Raw genomic sequence first — 17,981 nt, forward strand, 5'->3', positions numbered from 1 at the left:
TTAATGTTGCAAAAAAAGTTGTATAGTTATTAAAATATAAAGGTTAAATGCTTCTGCGATGGCAGTGCGCTCCAAAACCCAATTAGAAAGTTGTTGCCCTGCGTCTTCTGATGGCAACTAAAAGAACTCCACGCTTCTACGTGAAATATTTCTAAGAGCGTTAAGAACTTTGCATAGTTCTGAGAGCTTCGAATACGGGTGAACCATTCCAACGGAATTTTTAATGCTGTTTTTCCGCAACTTTCCTCCATTTTTAATGCGAATATCTCACTTAAAACCATCGATTTTTTTTAGTTGGCATCAGGAGAGACAGGGCAATAACTTTATAATTGGGTTTTGGGGCACACGGGGCTGTATAAAAAGTTATTTTTTGAGAAATGAAGAGACAACTGACTTAGGGCATGTGTAATGACCCATCCAGACACCGTAATCACGGGTATTAACTGTGTCAAAGCTCTCAGACCTGCGCATACTGTTCCGTGATTCCAGTTTGCATGAAAATATTGCTATGGACCATCGGATAATTAGCTGTTTAATTAATGTTTTCTGTTGTTTTAAAATTTGTAATAAAGCTTGTTCTATATTCAATCATCCTATATTTTTACCAATTTTTATTTCTCCCAACAAACGAAATATTTTGTTCACGAGTAATCGCGGGGAATTTCAGTCATTCAGGAGATTAATTCTTATTTCAGAACATAACATTCTAGAACCGAAAACCCAGTTATAATCACTACATATAATGAATATTAGACATGTTCATTAGTACTTAAGCTTCTATCCGAGTATGTTCACATTTGTCTTATTTCTTCCAATTAAAATATAACCTTCATAGCGAATAAATTATCCACGTGTTGTTTTATCTCCTATATGTGTGAAATTTTTAGTATTATTATTGAGTTATCATGTATCGTATTAACCTTCCATTAACCAAATACAATCCAATTTTAACGTATGGGTATTTATTTATAGGAAAAAAAAACACAATTAGTTTAATAACTTCATCCGGATAATAGATATTATCTAGTCGAAACGTGACTGAATATGCGTAAGAAATAAAAACACTCAAAGTTATATTTTGTACAGGAATATTTCTAATGATCGGGAGCTTAAAACATAATCTGTCTAATTTATCTTGGAATACGTAAAATATCCTCGTAAACAAGAGCTTCAATATCTAATACTCTTATGTGTTTTGGATTTCGATTTTTTTTCTCAACTTCATTGTATGTATAGTAAAATTAGATATTGTGAGCCTGAAAGTTACAGTGAAATTCCGGGAAACATCTGAAGGGAAAAGACACAGAAATAATCTTCAGTTATACGGAGGGATTTAAAGTTTCAAAACCTTCCTATCTCTGGCTTGTTTTATTTTTTTTTTCTCTTTTGCATTATTTCTAGTTTAGTATATCCTTAACCGTATTGTACAAGAGCGTGCTTTATTAATTTTCTTTTTTCCCAGGATTTTATACATATAATGTCTTATCTGTACGCAAAAATGAGAAACAAAACCGGAACATTTTGTTTCAAACGCATAAAACCCTTGTGGCTAAAAGAATTTCGTCTTTCAAATTGAAAAGATATCTTTCCTTCACTTTTAGCTTTTGTTTTTACTTAAAACTAAGTTCAAGTAAATTTTTTTTATAAGAACAAAAATATAAAAATAAAATTATATTATTTTCAAGGGAAATTATTTTCCGAAAAATTTACAAACTCGTCCATTGAAAAATAAATTGATGTCAACAAAGATAATGTTTTATATTATATTTTATTCTTAAAAATTAGGTTTTTTTTTAAATTTAATTGAATAAAAAATTGGAATTTTTATATTGTTCATCGTTAGGAAGAAGTACAAGAAGAGGAGTATAAATTGTTAAGTACTTATCTTGAGAAATAATTAGAAGTTTTGATTTACTTACATATTTTTAAAACTCTTTGTAACCGGAACGAGATAAAATATATCCTTAGATATTTTTAGATGAACTTTAAATATGCATATAAATAGGATAATATATATATTTTTTTAATATATTTCAATGTTTGACTATTTTTCTATTTTAGAAATATTTTTTTTTTCAATCTATCTGCTATGTAAAATTAATCTGGTTTAATTAGTTATAAATACGGTATAATATACAGGGTGCCCTGTAAGTGCTAGCACGGCCTTTATCTCATCCACCGCCCGTCGTAGAGGTGTGATTAAAATTTAAAATTCTCAACAGCCGTTCAAAAATTATCCCGTATCAGTTACGAGAGCGTAAATACATTGTGTCACAAAATAAAAATTGTAAATTTTTATAGCTCCAACTTACAATGAGAAAGTTGTCGCCCTGCCTCTTCTGATATCAATAAAAAGAAATGCCATGTTTCTAAGGGTAACATTCACAGGGATAATGAAATTTGAAAAATGGAGGAAATTTTTGGAAAGAGCAGCCTTAAATGCAGGTAAAATTATTTTTCCGTTATTTAACGCTGTACTTGCCCAAATTTCCTCCGTTTTTGGAATTCGAATACATCCGTGAATGTTGCACTTAGAAACATGGGATGGTTTTTGCTGGTATCAAGAGAGATAGAGTAAAAACTTTCTAATAAGAATAACACAGGGGGAGCGTATAAAAAATTATTATTTTTTATTTTGTTAGACACTGTATTTTCACTCTCAAAACTGATACGGGTATTTTTTGAACGAATGTTGAGAAGTTTTTAAATTGGAATCATACCACTACGATGCATGGTTGATGATATAAAGGCTGTGGTAGCACTTTCCGGACACCCTGTATAATGTGATGTATAGACTGAAGCTTTATTATTCTACTTGAATGTAAGTTTAAAGGCGATTAATAGGGCTAGGATTTTTATGCCTTAAAAATTTCGAAAAAAATGCTCTATAAAAAATTCATTTATGCCCTTAAGAACTGTAAACATGCCCTATAAAACGAAAAAAAAATGCCCTAAAATTTTTTTCATTCCTATCTCAGACACCAAATTCACACACATATAAGTTTTTTAATGTAGTCGTCCTCGAATGATTGCACACCCCGTTTATTTTTTTTTTTTCGATGTTGATGCGCTGCAGCACTGTGGATTTCCTATGTGCAACAACTTACAGGGTGATCAGCGAATAAGCCCTTATTTCAAAATTAAATATCTCTACAACAAAGATCAATAGAATTATGCGGTAAACGGTACGTTTATTAGCAAAACTGTAAGAATGTTTTACAGAAATTTCGAAAATTTTGGTTTTTTTTTAAATTTTTTAAAATTAAAAAAAAAAAATCTGGAGATTTTTGGGTTTCGAAAATCCTCATTTGTGTGAAGAGAAACCACTGAATTCGCCTAAAGTTACTGCATGGGCTGCGGTATGCGCCAGAGGCATTATCGGCCCCTTCTTCGTGCGAGAAACGATTACTACTGAACGTTACGTTACAATTTTGGAACAATTTTTCAGCACACATGGCGCATACCGCAGCCCATGCAGTAACTTTAGGCGAATGCAGTGGTTTCTCTTCACGCAAATGAGGATTTTCGGAACCCCAAAATCTCCAGTTTTTTTTTTTTTTAATTTAAAAAAATTTTTAAAAATACTAAATTTTCGAACAGCATTCTTACAGTTTTGCTAATAAACGTACCGTTTACCGCATAATTCTATTGATCTTTGTTGAAGAGATATTTAATTTTGAAATAAGGGCTTATTCGCTGATCACCCTGTAAGTATCGCACAGTTCCAAAAACAAAACTGTTTCATAGAACACTATCTCAGCATATTCAGAGACGGATTTCTTCAGTTTCTCTGTGCCTTTACTTTTTCTTCATTTTAGGCATGTTGAAAATTCGATTTCACAATAATACAAGAATCATTCGCATTCGATACAAAATTATTTACAGTTATTATAAGGGTAACATCCGAATAATTAGAAAATATTCAGTTCTTTTTGTTTTCATCCGGACCTGCTCGAACTGGTTCAGATGAAGTGATGGTAATCTCATGGAGCCAAAATTTCCCTTTTGAGTAAGTTTTTCCTCAGAAATTCAGATGTGCTGTCATCTATATGTCAAAATATGCAGCTCAGTATTTACCTTTAGAAAAAGCACTGCACGAAATAAATAAATAAATATATATAATTATTTTAATTCAATAAAAACTCTCAAAATTTCTCACAAACGATAAAAAAATTTCCCCCGGAGTACCAATATCAACCACATTTCGCACAAGTTACCTAGAAGAAGAGAGCTTTCGTCAAAGACGAAAAACGGAATTGAAAAACGAATTTTTATGGAAAACTCTGGAATATGAAATATGCCTTAAAATTTTGGAAGTATGCTGTATCACGGAAAAAATAGCGAAATATGCAAAGGCATAGAAATCCGAGCCCTAGTCATTGCATATTTTTTTGCACGTGATGAAATAAATATACATAACGGTACTGAAATGTGATATTTCAGATGGGAGCTGACGAAGTAAATAGCAATCAGTGTGATATTTTGTGCAATAAATTGATAGCACATGATTCCATGATTCAAGCAATAATGATTGATAGTAGAAAAAACAGGAGTTTTCATTTTTATTTTACTCTTAATTTGTACTTCTCGAATAATTGTAAATCGGAGTTTTTTAATCCATGTGAGGAATTCGAATTATGCTTTTTCACCAAAAAAAACTAATAAATATTTGTTTTTGAATATTTTTCATACTTTTTGTTATTTATCTTGGAATAAGTAAAACATTTGTAAACGAGAGCTTTAATATCTAATACTTATGTGTTTTGGGTTGGTTTTGCTCTTCCAACTCCATTGTATGCATAGCATGATATTGTTAGGCTGAAAGTTAGAGTGAAATTCCGGGAAACATCTAAATGGAAAAGACAAACAGAAATAACCTTAAAGTTTCAAAACCTTCCTATCTCTGGTGGTTTTTTTTCCCTTTTGTATTTTTTTCTATTTTAGTATATTCTTTACTGTATTGTAACAGAGAGCGTGCTTTATTAATTTTCTTCTTCCCATGATTTTATACATGTGTGTCTTATCTGTACGAAAAAATGAAAAATAAAAAACACAACCGGAATATTTTGTTGCAAACGCATAAAACTCTTGTGGCTAAAATAATTTCGTCTTTCAAATTGAAAAGATACCTCCCCCTTTTCTTTTGCCGTTGTTTTTACTCGAAACCAAATTCAAGCAAAAATTTATTTATTTTTAAAAAAACAACAGAAAAAGAAAACACAAAAATTACATTATTTTCGAGAGGAAAAATCTGCAAACTCGTTCATTGAAAAATAAACTTATGTAAACAATATTACTTTAATTTATTTGTTTTAAAAAAGTCCTTTGAATGTAATTGAATACAAAAAAAAATTGGTATTTTTATGTTGAAGAACATGAGGGAAGGAAATATAAGAAGCAGGGAATATTAATTATAAATTAATGATGTAAATTTATGCTCAAAAATAATTACAAGTTTCGAATTACTTGCATATTTCTAAAACTCTCGGTAAAATAAACGAGATAAAAATATAAATTGGTGAATACTTTTAGATGAATTTTAAATTAAAAAAATCGTTTTCTTTTATATCGTTTCTTTGTCTTAATCGTTTTCTTTTGACGATGCAGGATCGACATTTCGTCAAAAAAAATGTTATATTCAAGTCTATTTTTACAGATTTTCTTGGTGATAAACCTGCGGGAACCATCGACTCTACTCTACTGTACACTTCTGGGAGGAAAAAATACTCGTCATGCCGTCTCTGGGTTTTTCTCCGCCATCTCCTCCCGATACAAGAGCCGTATGACGTCACCATTCGATTCGGAACGTAGCCGCCAAACCACCCCTCCCCAAGAATGGTCTCGTCTCGCAGCCGTCTCTGGGTTTTTCTCCGCCATCTCCTCCCGATACAAGAGCCGTATGACGTCACCATTCGATTCGGAACGTAGCCGCCAAACCACCCCTCCCCGAGAGTGGTCTCGTCTCGCAACTACTGCTGCCACCTGGATTTCGCTGTCGAAGTGGGCGTTTCACCGCTTGTATTTAAGTGTCGCTACCCATGGACTTTCACGATGCAGGATCGACATTTCGTCAAAAAAAATGTTATATTCAAGTCTATTTTTACAGGTTAGTTCGCTTCACATTTTCATACCAACTTATTTAATCTTTATAAATTTAATATTCTTTGTGTCGATCCTGCATCCGACGTTTAAAATTATTATGTACTGTGTGTTTCTATTTTTTGCTCAACCATCAATTTTTTACTTAAAATATATGTGTGCTTTAAAGAAAAACCCTTTTCGCTCCGGTCCTTGTTACCACCATTCAAAATTGCTCCATTCAAAACCTCTTCCCTTTTTCCCTCTTGTCCTTTTTACCCACTTGGCTAGCTTGCTTCTACTGGCGGGAGATATCGAATCCAACCCTGGGCCTAGGGTCAGCCACTCCCCAACACGCTCTCAAAATAGATCAAATCCTTCATCTGAATCTTCGACTCTTTCGGATAACTCATCCATTCTCCGTAATATTCAAGACACCCAAGTAGCCATTCTTGACAAACTTACCCTCCTCACCCAAAAACAGGACTCATTCAGTCATCAGCTAAGTGATCTATCCCACCGTCTTAGTGCAGTTGAGGAAAAACTTTCCCCAGTAGAGGAACTCCAAAGCCAAGTCTACGACCTCTCTTCTAATCTCTCTGAACTCCAATCCTCCCTTACCAATAAAGTCATCGATCTTGAGGATCGTTCTCGACGGGATAACTTGATTTTCCGAAACATTCCTGAAGAATCTGACTTCGAGTCCTCCTCCACCCTCGAATCCAAAATCATCCAATGCTGTTCTGATCACCTTGACGTAAATATTACACCTAGTGAGATAGACCGCTGTCACAGATTAGGTTCCAAAAAGACCCACGGATCCAGACTTACCATAATAAAATTCAACAAATTTAAAATAAAAAGTGAGATTCTAAAAAATGCCTCGAAACTTAAAAACAGCAACATATCTATCTCAGAAGATTTCTCTTTCGATACACGCAAGCTTCGTGGTCAAATTTGGAGAGCCAGTCAAAAATACCGTGACGAAGGCATTAAAGTAAAACTTATCCACAATTTTGCACTCATAAATAATACCAAATATGTCTGGGATCCCGATATTAATGATATCCGCCCCATCTTCCCCGCTCATACTGCTTCGAACCTTTCTATGCCCTCCCTCTCCTCCCATATTTCCTCGGTACCCCCTTTAGGCTACTCCCCCCGAGCAACCCTTCCGTCTACACAACCTCCAAATTAAAAAATACCTACCAGTTGGGAACTATTAACACTCGCAGCCTGAAAAACAAAACTGATTTTCTAGAATCATTCTTACTCATCCATAATCCCCATTTTCTTGGTGTTACAGAGTCATGGCTAAATAATACAATCTCTAATTCCGAAATTTTGCCACCCGATTACAATGCTTTTCGAAAGGATAGAAACTCTCGGGGGGGCGGGGTCTTACTTATTTTCAAAAAATCTATCCCTTTAACTGAAATTCTATTAGATTCCGAACTCGAAATTGTTGGAGCCGAATGGCTTCAACCCAACTGTCCCCCACTTGCCATCTTTTCTGTCTATTTCCCTCCCTCTCCTGATTTCCACCTTTTTGAACAACTGGAAATTATTCTTGAAAAATTTTATAAAACACATTCTATTCTTATCTCCGGAGACTGGAATCTTCCCGGCATTGACTGGAAAAATATGGAATCCCTGTCCGGCAATCACGGAATTAATAACAAAGTCCTAGATATCTTCCTTAAATTTAACTTGGTCCAATCCATTTTTGAACCCACAAGAACCACCCTCTACTCCAGCTCTACCTTAGATCTCATTGCTACCTCCAATCGAATTTCAGTCCTTTCCACCTCCATCTTTGAGGGTTGCTCCGACCATAATATCCCACTCATTAACTTTTCCCTCCGCCACTCTATCCCATCCTACAAACTCGCCCCTAAACGTAATTTCAACAAGGCAAATTATCCACTTATGCAAAATATTTTTCGCTCTCACTTCAATGATTTCTTATCCATATCCTCTTCTAACAATATCCACACCCTCTGGACCTCTTTTAAATGTATTATAGACAAATGCTTAACTACAGTTCCAATTAAAAATGTTTCTCCTAAGTCTTTTTTTAATCCATGGATCACCAGAGATATTATTCATTTAAAGAGGAAAATCCGCCGAATCGCCTTCAAATATAAAACTAACAAATCCAATTCACTCAAATCCATAATTTCAGCCTCCACCCGAGACCTCAGAAACCTCATTTCCGTCCAAAAGTCCAGATACCTCTCTCATTCTCTACCCCATTACTTAAAAACCAATCCAACAAAATTCTGGAGTTATCTTAGACCTAAATCTGTTGGTCCCACTTCCCTGAGAAGTTCAAATAAATATACATTTTCTCCTTCAGAGATGGCTACCGAATTCAATTTAGCTTTCTGCTCGGTTTTCTCAATAGACCCCTCTCCTCCCCAATACTCTTTTTTTGATTCTATCCACAACTCACCCCCTATATCCTTCTCCAAACAAGGTATCCTAAAACTTTTGAAAAAACTGAAACCCCATTCTGTTGGCCCTGACGACATCCCAAATTCTATTCTTAAATTCTGTGCTGATGAAGTCGCCGACTATCTTTTAATCCTGTTCAATGTTTCACTAAATTCTGCTACCCTCCCGAACGACTGGAAAATCAATAAAATTATTCCTATCCACAAAACGGGTTCACTTTCCAATCCACTTAACTTCAGGCCAATAGCAATCACTTCCTCCTGCTGTAAAATCTTCGAGCATATTGTAGCAAAAGAAATCCGTATCCACTTAGACTCCATCAGCTTCTTTTTCCCCAACCAACACGGCTTTAGACAATCTCTCTCTACTACCTCTCAACTGGCCCTCTTCATCCACGACCTCTCTGAAGCCATTGATAAAAACCTACAAACTGATGTCGTATTCCTAGATTTCTCTAAAGCCTTTGATAAAGTTCCCCACGATAAACTTCTTCTCAAACTCTCCCGCCTTGGCCTTAACGTTCAATTACTTAATTGGGTGGAGGCTTTCCTAAAACACCGTAAACAGTTTGTTCATTTTAATGATCATAACTCGTCATCCGCCTCCGTAAAGTCTGGGACCCCTCAAGGATCGGTCCTCTCCCCGTTACTTTTCCTAATTTATATCAATGACCTTCCTCAATCCCTCAACTGCACCACTAGACTTTTTGCTGATGACTGTGTAATTTACCGTATCATTCTCCATCAATCTGATCAAGAACTTCTCCAACATAACCTGGCTTCCATCGCCGACTGGTGTTCCGTATGGCAAATGCCAATGAATATCTCAAAAACGGTTCACATGAAAGTTACCCGTAAACTTCTTCCTCTTGAATACTCCTACTCCATCAATCATTTACCGTTATCCCAAGTTTCACATATCAAATACCTTGGTGTCATTATTTCAGCCGACCTACGTTGGAACAAACACATCGACTACATTTACCAGAAGTGTCTTAACAAACTTTTCTTCCTCCGCCGCAATCTTAAACACTCTACTCGGGATATCAGACTTCTCTGTTACCAAACTTATATATCCCCCGTCCTCTCCTACGCCGCTGAAATCTGGGACCCTTACACCTCCAGTAATATAGACAAACTTGAATCTATTCAAAATAATCCGCCCGATTTGTTCACGACTGCTGGTCATCTTTCATTTCTGTGTCCGAACTTAAAAATGAACTTCATCTCCTCCCTCTCTCTACTCTTCGTTTCATCTCTCGATTAACATTGCTTTATAAAATTTTCCATGGTCAGTTCAACATGGATACTTCTGGTATCTTAGCCAAACCATCCTACATCTCTAGAAGACTCGACCATTCCCTTAAAATAAAACCTATTTTTGCTTCCACTGACTGCTTTAAATACAGCTTCTTTCCTCATACCATTGGTGAATGGAACAAACTCCCAAGCTCTATTGTTGAATCTCCCTCTATCACTAGTTTTTTATCCAACATCAAACAATATCTTTGTCATTCTCAATCGCATCCTCTTGTATAGGCCCAAGGGCCAACAATATTGTATAAATAAATAAATAAATAAATAAATAAATAAATATTTCTCTGTCTTATTATTTCCCCCATTTTTGAATGATCTGAATTTTTTTTAATCTATCTGCTATTCAAAACTAATCTGGCTTTAATTAATAATAAATGCGCTGTATTATATATGATATGTTGTGGACTAAAGCCTTGTTTTTCTACTTGTAAGATGTTGCATTTGATTAGGAAATTTTTATGTAAACGTGGTGTATTAAATATACATAAGGGCGTGTATATGAAAATGATTATTCAGATGGTATTTGAGGAAATAAATAACAGTCAGTAACATATATTTAATGCAATAACTTGGTAGTAAATAATTCCATGATTTATTTAATATAAGTGAGAGTTAAAATCCAAGAGATTTCATTTTTATTTGTCACTTTGAATTTGCACTTGTCGAATAATTGCAATTCGTTGTTATATATAAATCATATTTGTGGGATTTAAATGGTGTGTTTGTGTTTCTTTGTTCTTTAATAAAACTACAAATTATTTGCTTTTGAACGTTTAAATAAATGGAAAAAAATAGTTATTTTTATCTTTGTTTAATTCTTTACTTAAAGAATAATTTTCATGATGAAATTTTTATTTATAATTGCTTTTCTTGGATATACGGGATATGCGGGGAATGGTTTACCTGCATTTAATGCTTCAAATTTGAATATATCACTGAATATTGCACTTACAAACGTGGAATTTTTTTTTGGCATCAGGAAGTGAAAAGCCAAAAGTTTTGTACCGTATATGGGTTTTTGAGGACAAGGTGTCCGTATAAAAAACTTTTTTTTTTCAATTTCAATAATTACACAACACTGTACAACATGAATGGCACATATCTGAGTTGTATACGCTATTTTGGTTCTTTTTTCTAATTGCCTCTATGTCGAGCGTGCTGCTACTTATAAGCGTGCGCCCTGCGTATCATAGTATATGTTAGAAACATCACTAAACTATAATTACTGTTGTCACCTATCAAAATAAGAATTCCAACAACTATTAGATTAAAATTGGTGACTGGTTTTTGACGGTTGTACCGCATAGGAAAATAATATATGATATAATAAAGGAAAACATTTTCTAAATAATATTTGCTGAATTTTCAAATTTCATTCAAAAATTTAACAGTTTGCAAATAGTAAATTAACATGAGTAAGATGCGCAGAAGTTCACTTAGAACAGTTTCCCAACCTCTTTTGTCCCATCGCCCCTTCTTCAGAATTTTTTTTCTCCCATCGCCCCCAATGCAATCTAACTCATAGGATCCTATGTTATACCCAGAGCTTCTACCGCCCCCCTGGAACATTCCATCACACCTAAGAGGGCGTTAACACCCACGTTGAGAATCACTGATTTAGAACGTCTCCGTCGACTTTTCGTTTATTCCAATCATGTAAATTGTAAACCGCACTAGGTTCGATTCTAAATTCCGTCGCTTTCGATTAAAATCGAAGAAGACCGATGGAAATACTTCGCGTGGTTTATCAATGTTGTTTTACATGATAGGGAAAAGAACTGGTAAATTTTCGAGATAATCTTGATAGTTGAGTGAATTTTATTGTATTAAAAATACTTATTTATATCTAAAATGTATTTCTTCCACGCTGCCTACTAACCGAAAAGCGGTAATCGAATTCAATCGAAGAAGCACAAAAGTTGTAATTTGTATTTGATATGTGACACAGCACTAGTTCGAGTTCAGTGATTTTTCTACGTACTGAATTTCCCTTGCCGCATGTACTGGCGAACCATTTATTCTAGCACTTCCAAATAGAAGAAATAAAAAGGAGCTCAGCGTTCTGTGGTACTAAAAGTGGTTCTGTTGCTACTGAAATATATTTAAAAAAAATAGTTTTTAAACGAATATCCTCTCCTCAAAAAACCAAATTGGAAAGTTATTGTCCTGTCTCTCCTGACGCGAAATTTTTTTTTTCACGTTTTTAAGTGCAATATTCACTGACTTATTCAATTTCTAAAAACGGAAGGAAGGTGGGAAAAATCAGCATAAATAAGGGAAAAAAGTGTTGCATGTTAGTTAATGCCGTTCTTTCACTCATACAAGTGAGTGGCTGTAGGAGTTACCAAGTGAGTGACCGTCACTCGCTTGATCACTCATATATTCACTCACTACCACTAATACTGTCAGGGCAGGCTGAATGTCCGGGGTGAAATGCCGTTAGCAAATTTTCCGTTAACCGAAAGCTCCCGAGTTCCAGGATTTTATTAGGATTACTTAGCGTTTGATAATGCGAACCCCAGAAAAGCTGTCACGGAACAACAGCTGCAATGCCATGTTCCACTTATATTCATATAGCACCAGAGTGGCGTGGTGGTTAGGTGCTCGTCTACCACCGTGACCGTTGCCGTCAGGCCACACGTTAGATCCCCGGAAAGAATATGGATATGTAACACAATATTTTCCCTTAACGAAGTTGAGGCGACCACCGATAGATAACGCCTTCATTCCAAATCCAACTCCCTAACGGCAGTGAATTGCAGTACGCAGCGATAAGACCGGAATTGGTGTGTGTGTGTTTGTGGAAAGGTAGCTGTATTAGTAAATTTTAAAATTTTTATGCGTCCCCTTCGCACGCGGAATATTACGTGCATCTCCCTATTTTCTTTTAGAAAGTTGCTAAAGAAGAATGATTTAGTCTTTCTAAAAAAAATTTATTTCGCTAGTTTCTTTTCTCCTTTGAGCGTGTTCAAGGGTCCTAACGTAGTCTCCTAACATTGAAATGCAAGCTTTCCAGCTCTTTGTCTCTTATTTTTATGTAGCTTTTCTTGTTATTTTTACTTACTTGTTCGTCTTTTTTTCCGAGGTTTTTTGTTGTTTTCTCCCTCGCTACCGACAGTATACAACTGAACTAGTTTTAGTGGCAGTTTAGGTGCGTGGTAATTGATGTAGAAAACGGGCAAAAATATATATATTTTTTTTTCCCCTCGAATATAAAAGTTTTAGTACGAGAGCGACAGCTGCAGCTCTTCTCATAAAAAATAAAATAAAATACTACATATAAGAAAAACTCAACTATGATAGAAGGTGGAAAAATGTGGAAAGTGGAAGAGAGATGAAGAAGTTGAAATGAAGCCTTGCTACGCAGCTGCGGTTAATTTGCGACATCTAGTAAGCCTGGTTTAAAATTGATAGCTGCATCGGGTACGTTTTTGCCAACATTTCTGTTCAAGTGTATTTTGTTTTCTGTTAGTTTTTTCGGAAGAAAAATGTCTTTCTTTTACCAAACATGTATCTTTCTTTTCCCAAAAGAAAAGAATAAAAGAAGTATATTAACTAATGAAGAAATTCAATTACTGAGATGTCTTTGTAACCGTGGATCATTCTTGTTATCTAGAAGAAGACTTCGAGTTTATTTTTTCTAAATGAATGTTTCTCTCTCTCTCTCTCTCTCTCTCTCTTTCTTGTGAAGTCACGTTATGCAATTTCTACGGAATTTCGAAAAGTTCTGTGTAATTTTAAACGAGCTCTTGGGAGTTTTGTATGTTTTCTCTAGAATGTGTGAATATTTCTTCTCATACAATACAGTTGATGCTGATCAAAGAAATGTTCACTTTGATAAACAGCGTGTAAACATTCAAACAGATCATTCCACGAAAGTTTTGTTCAATTCTGTAAGTTTCCATCTTGATGTTTGATCGTTGTTTTTCGATTTTCCTTTGTATGAATAACTCAGCCCCCGAAGTTCTCTGGAAAAATGTCATAGGTGTTTTTCGTTTGCCTGTTTTTAAATATCCTTGTAAAAATTGCATTTTTGAATTTTTATTTTTAATGTATATTTCGACATTGTTGCATAATTATTCGAGAACGTTGGAGGCCATATTTTGTTTACCTTTCACTGTTTTAAACATTTTAACTTCAGAAGAGTTTCTTTGTTTTGAAATTTTCAATGCTTACAGAAAGCTTCTCCCAGCAATATTTAAACGAAAAAAGGCTAAGTTCCGGAGTATATTAGGCATCTACATTTACTACGTCATGCACACTACACATGAATATTCCTCTGAGGAATTTCTAAACAGTCAGTATTATGCTACAACTTTTTGTGTGTGCGCATGTATATGCGTGGCTCTAACGTATCTATTTCGTCAGAGTACTGCTTGTTTCGTTTTCTTGCCGGTGCTGCTATCGTACTTCCATATTTGAAAGTGAAGATGATAAGTGCTTGGAAATTTTCATGCTATCCTAGGTATACGGGGAAACTTTTTTAAATAGGAGACCGGTACATGTGTGTGTGTGTGTGTATTTGCAACCCGAAGTTGGAAAATGACAGAAAACCAACTCTGGCTGACCATAACAGTACCCTATACGGCGTTCGAACCTGGATCAGCACGTTGAGAGTCAAGCATGATGCCCACCGTATAGTGAAGGGATAGACATGTGACAAATCTTCGTTTTGCCAGTCACAGAAGTGACAAAGGCTTTTCATCTTCGCAATACATCGTTTTCGACTTGCAATCAACGTACTATCTTACTCACACTGATAATTTAATTGAACCTAAACAACTTTGGAGCCAGGAGGCACCCAGACCACATCGCCCTTACGGACATGGGTACTTCTCAAATACCTTTTATTCAAAAAATATTCAAATATATAACAAGTAATACGTCAAAATTACCAAAGATGACGATCCATTGACACTGTATAAATAATCATTAATATCACGTCGATTATAATTAGTTCTTTTTATCTAATTAATGGCTTACTGATAACTACTAATAACCTACTGTACGTCCATGATAACAGAGCGCTTTAGTGCAAGCTGAAAATGGTCGATTCTGTTCCACGCGAATTTGAAAATGAGAAACTCGGCTCGATTAGCATCTGAAGATGTCTGCCTATGCATTATTCGCAGCTGAAGACAGGGCCGCGACTAGGGAAAGGGCAGATTAAGAAGTGATCTGGAGCCACCGGTGCTGAACCAGGAAGAACAACAAGTTTGCTATTTTCTGTTCAAAATAACAGGGAAAGGGATACGCCAAAATAAAGGAGACCCCCAAATGTTTTTAATTTGTTTGCTCCTTGTATTTCAGAATTTTCTCCGGCACGTTCACGCCATCCAGGGTGATGATCTAGAATCACGTAAAGCCGGGTTTTTCCTAGGAGTAGAATTTCTGCGCCACGTGCAGCGTGAAAATGCTAATTGGTTAAAAACTTGAAATTCAGGTTTGTTTGACCAATCAGAGTTTCCACGCTGCACGCGCTGTAGAAACCTGCTACAGGGAAAACCTGGCTTAAGCGACAGAGTCTGGTCGTGATGCTCCGCTGTTTTTTTTTGTTTTGTTTTTTTTCTGCCTTCGATCATTCAATAGCCCAGAATAGGGGGAGCGATCACCCCTCCCGAAAATTATATGAGAAAATGAAACTGGAAAATAAGTCGCCGTTTCAGACACATCATCGTGGATCAGCTCCTGTGTGGATCTCCAGAATAGTCTAAAAAAGAGCCACTTTATGGTATTGAATACGTGCACATTAATAAGGGCAGCTTACCGTGCCACCGCTAACAAAAGTTGGCGCAGCACCCAGGACGAACACTTTGAGAACCACAGCTGTATGAGAAATCAGTTAGGACCACCGATTACTGACGTTATACCCAAGGTGCCATTACAACCAAGGTCGTTATAATCTAGTTTCACTGTATCAATACAAATTCAAAAACGAAAGTAATTGCAAATCAGTCCTGAAAGACGTATCAGGAAAAGTGAGAGGTGCTTTCCTCAAAAGTCAATGTCTCAATAACGTGCGCGCAGCATTTCTTTCCGGTCCATATAAATCAGACGTATACCGTATTATAGGGATATAGCCAGATATTTTATTGCATCTGTCCTCGAAATACTGACAGCTGCTGCCCTAGATCACTGAAACTATAGCACATAAGCAGCAATAGGAGCGTTATAAAATAATTCCTATGTTATTACGGGGAATGAGCAATAGGTTTCACTATCAAACGCCATTAGCTGAGCGAGAGGATCTCATTTCTAGTGTTCTATAGATAGAAATAAATCGTTTATTATTAACGATTCTCTTCGGTAGATATAGATTGCTTTCCATTTGGGGCTGGTCAACGTATCATGGAATGTGTAATGCATTGGTACGATGATGATAATAACATCAGAGAATGGGTGAATTCCAGTGGATGAAATACAAGCTCATGCCGATGCCGATTGCTCTGTACATGCTAATATCGATAATTACTTTTGTTTAAAGTGTTGCATATATTGAGTTTGTTTACTGGTTCTATTTAAGATCACGGAAATAGGAAATGTTGCAAATGTTCCCGTGAAAACCTCTCGAGAGAAGCACCAATTATTTTATAAATTGAATTTACCATGCTAATTTGTTTTAAATTAAGCATTAGTTTTCATGAATTAGAATAAAGGAAAATTAATGAAGTTACCTTATTTTTTTCAAATAAATGGAATATTTGATTATATATTAATTGTGCTTTTATATGCAACACGATGCATTAATCGTTAAGACATAACCATGCTTATTTAGAGGGTTCAGTGCACAAGTGAAACTACATTTTCTTACATTTTGAGGTTTTTCCTGCCAAACAGGAGTAAAATATTTCAATGCTAAAGTGAATCTAGTTCTTAGTTTATTCCAGAATGAACGGTGCATCCCAGAGTTTAATGGGGGAAAAATGAGGACCAATTTCCTAAAATCATGTAAGACGGACTCGATTCACTTGTGTTCTTTGAACCCTCCATTTTATTGCCTTCAAGAACATAATATACGTCAAGATTTTCTAATCTTATATAAACTAACTCGATACTCAATTTCATTGCAATACTTTTTTTCGAACTCTTCACCTTATAGTAATGTTTTTGAATAAATTTAAAAGAGTGCAAATTACACAGATTCTTCGTGATCCGACACATCTTTTAAGACCACGCCAGTGTGGAAAAAATTAAAAAAAAATATATTAAAAAAATACGATGCATTCGAAAAGCACTCAGAAAAATGTAACGAATATTTTTTTTTCTTTCAAGTAGTTATCGTTTATATTTTGTTTTCAATTATGTTTGTACAGATTTTATACTTACACAGACCCCATATATAAGAGACTTCAAATCTCCTCGACTGTCGATGAGAGTCAAATTCGGTCACTATATCTATTATACAATGATTACGTCACTCTCTGCTACCATACGAAGGTTTTTAGCAACTGGCTGTTGCGAAGATGAATTTTGGAAAGAGGGAAATTTCAACTGTTTTTTGCGGGGAATCGAACCCACGTCCTTTCACTTTCTGGGTGAACGTCCTGGCGACTTTACATTTTGTATAAGTCGCCATCTGGTGGCAGCGTCAGTAGTTGTGAGTTTGGCCCGAGTCTGGTCCGGTCGTGCATGTACGGTCCCGTTCAGTGTACACGAGCTCCAAGGAAAGATTGAGAGATCCGTTGCCTTTTTGTAGTCTAGGACGTTCACCCGGAAAGTGAAAGGACGTGTGTTCGATTCCCCGCCAAGGCAGTTGAATTTTCTCTCTTTCTAAAAATTCATCTTTGCAATATTCAGTTGTTACGCAGTAACAGTCCTTACTATATCTATTCCAATAAAGAAGCGTGACTAAACTTTCATTTGCCATTACCAGGTCCGACATCATTTTATTCAGGCTATTTATACTTACAGTAAATATGTTTGCACAATTAGTAATCGAAATTGTCACAGATTTTTTTTTTTTAATGACAAAGCCATATCTTGTGCGCCTTTTACCCGTTTCCAACCAGCGTCCTTATTTAAGGATAGTGAGAGTTTGTCTTTGCATAATACTTTAGCCTTCTAGCTAGATGTTGTATATTTTAGCACGTGTAGATGACAAACCTTCTTAGAGATTGACATCGAAAAAAA

General features: G+C 35.5%; 2 protein-coding genes across 2 annotated transcripts in view; one reads left to right on the forward strand and one right to left on the reverse strand.

Moving 5' to 3' along the window:
• Nucleotides 1–17,981, reverse strand: part of LOC149063898 (synaptogenesis protein syg-2-like) — a 553,183-nt gene that overhangs the window by 456,197 nt on the left and 79,005 nt on the right. The window lies entirely within an intron of this gene.
• LOC149063900 (uncharacterized) lies at nucleotides 5,619–7,830 on the forward strand. Its single transcript, XM_089255192.1, has one exon. The coding sequence runs from the start codon at nucleotides 5,630–5,632 to the stop codon at nucleotides 7,274–7,276; it is 1,647 nt and encodes a 548-aa protein (XP_089111318.1). The 5' UTR covers nucleotides 5,619–5,629; the 3' UTR covers nucleotides 7,277–7,830.

This window comes from Pholcus phalangioides, unplaced genomic scaffold (genome assembly GCF_987345545.1).
Source record: "Pholcus phalangioides strain wild (caught in Gottingen) unplaced genomic scaffold, Ppha-v1.0 ptg000042l_1, whole genome shotgun sequence".
Taxonomy (NCBI): Eukaryota; Metazoa; Arthropoda; class Arachnida; order Araneae; family Pholcidae; genus Pholcus; species Pholcus phalangioides.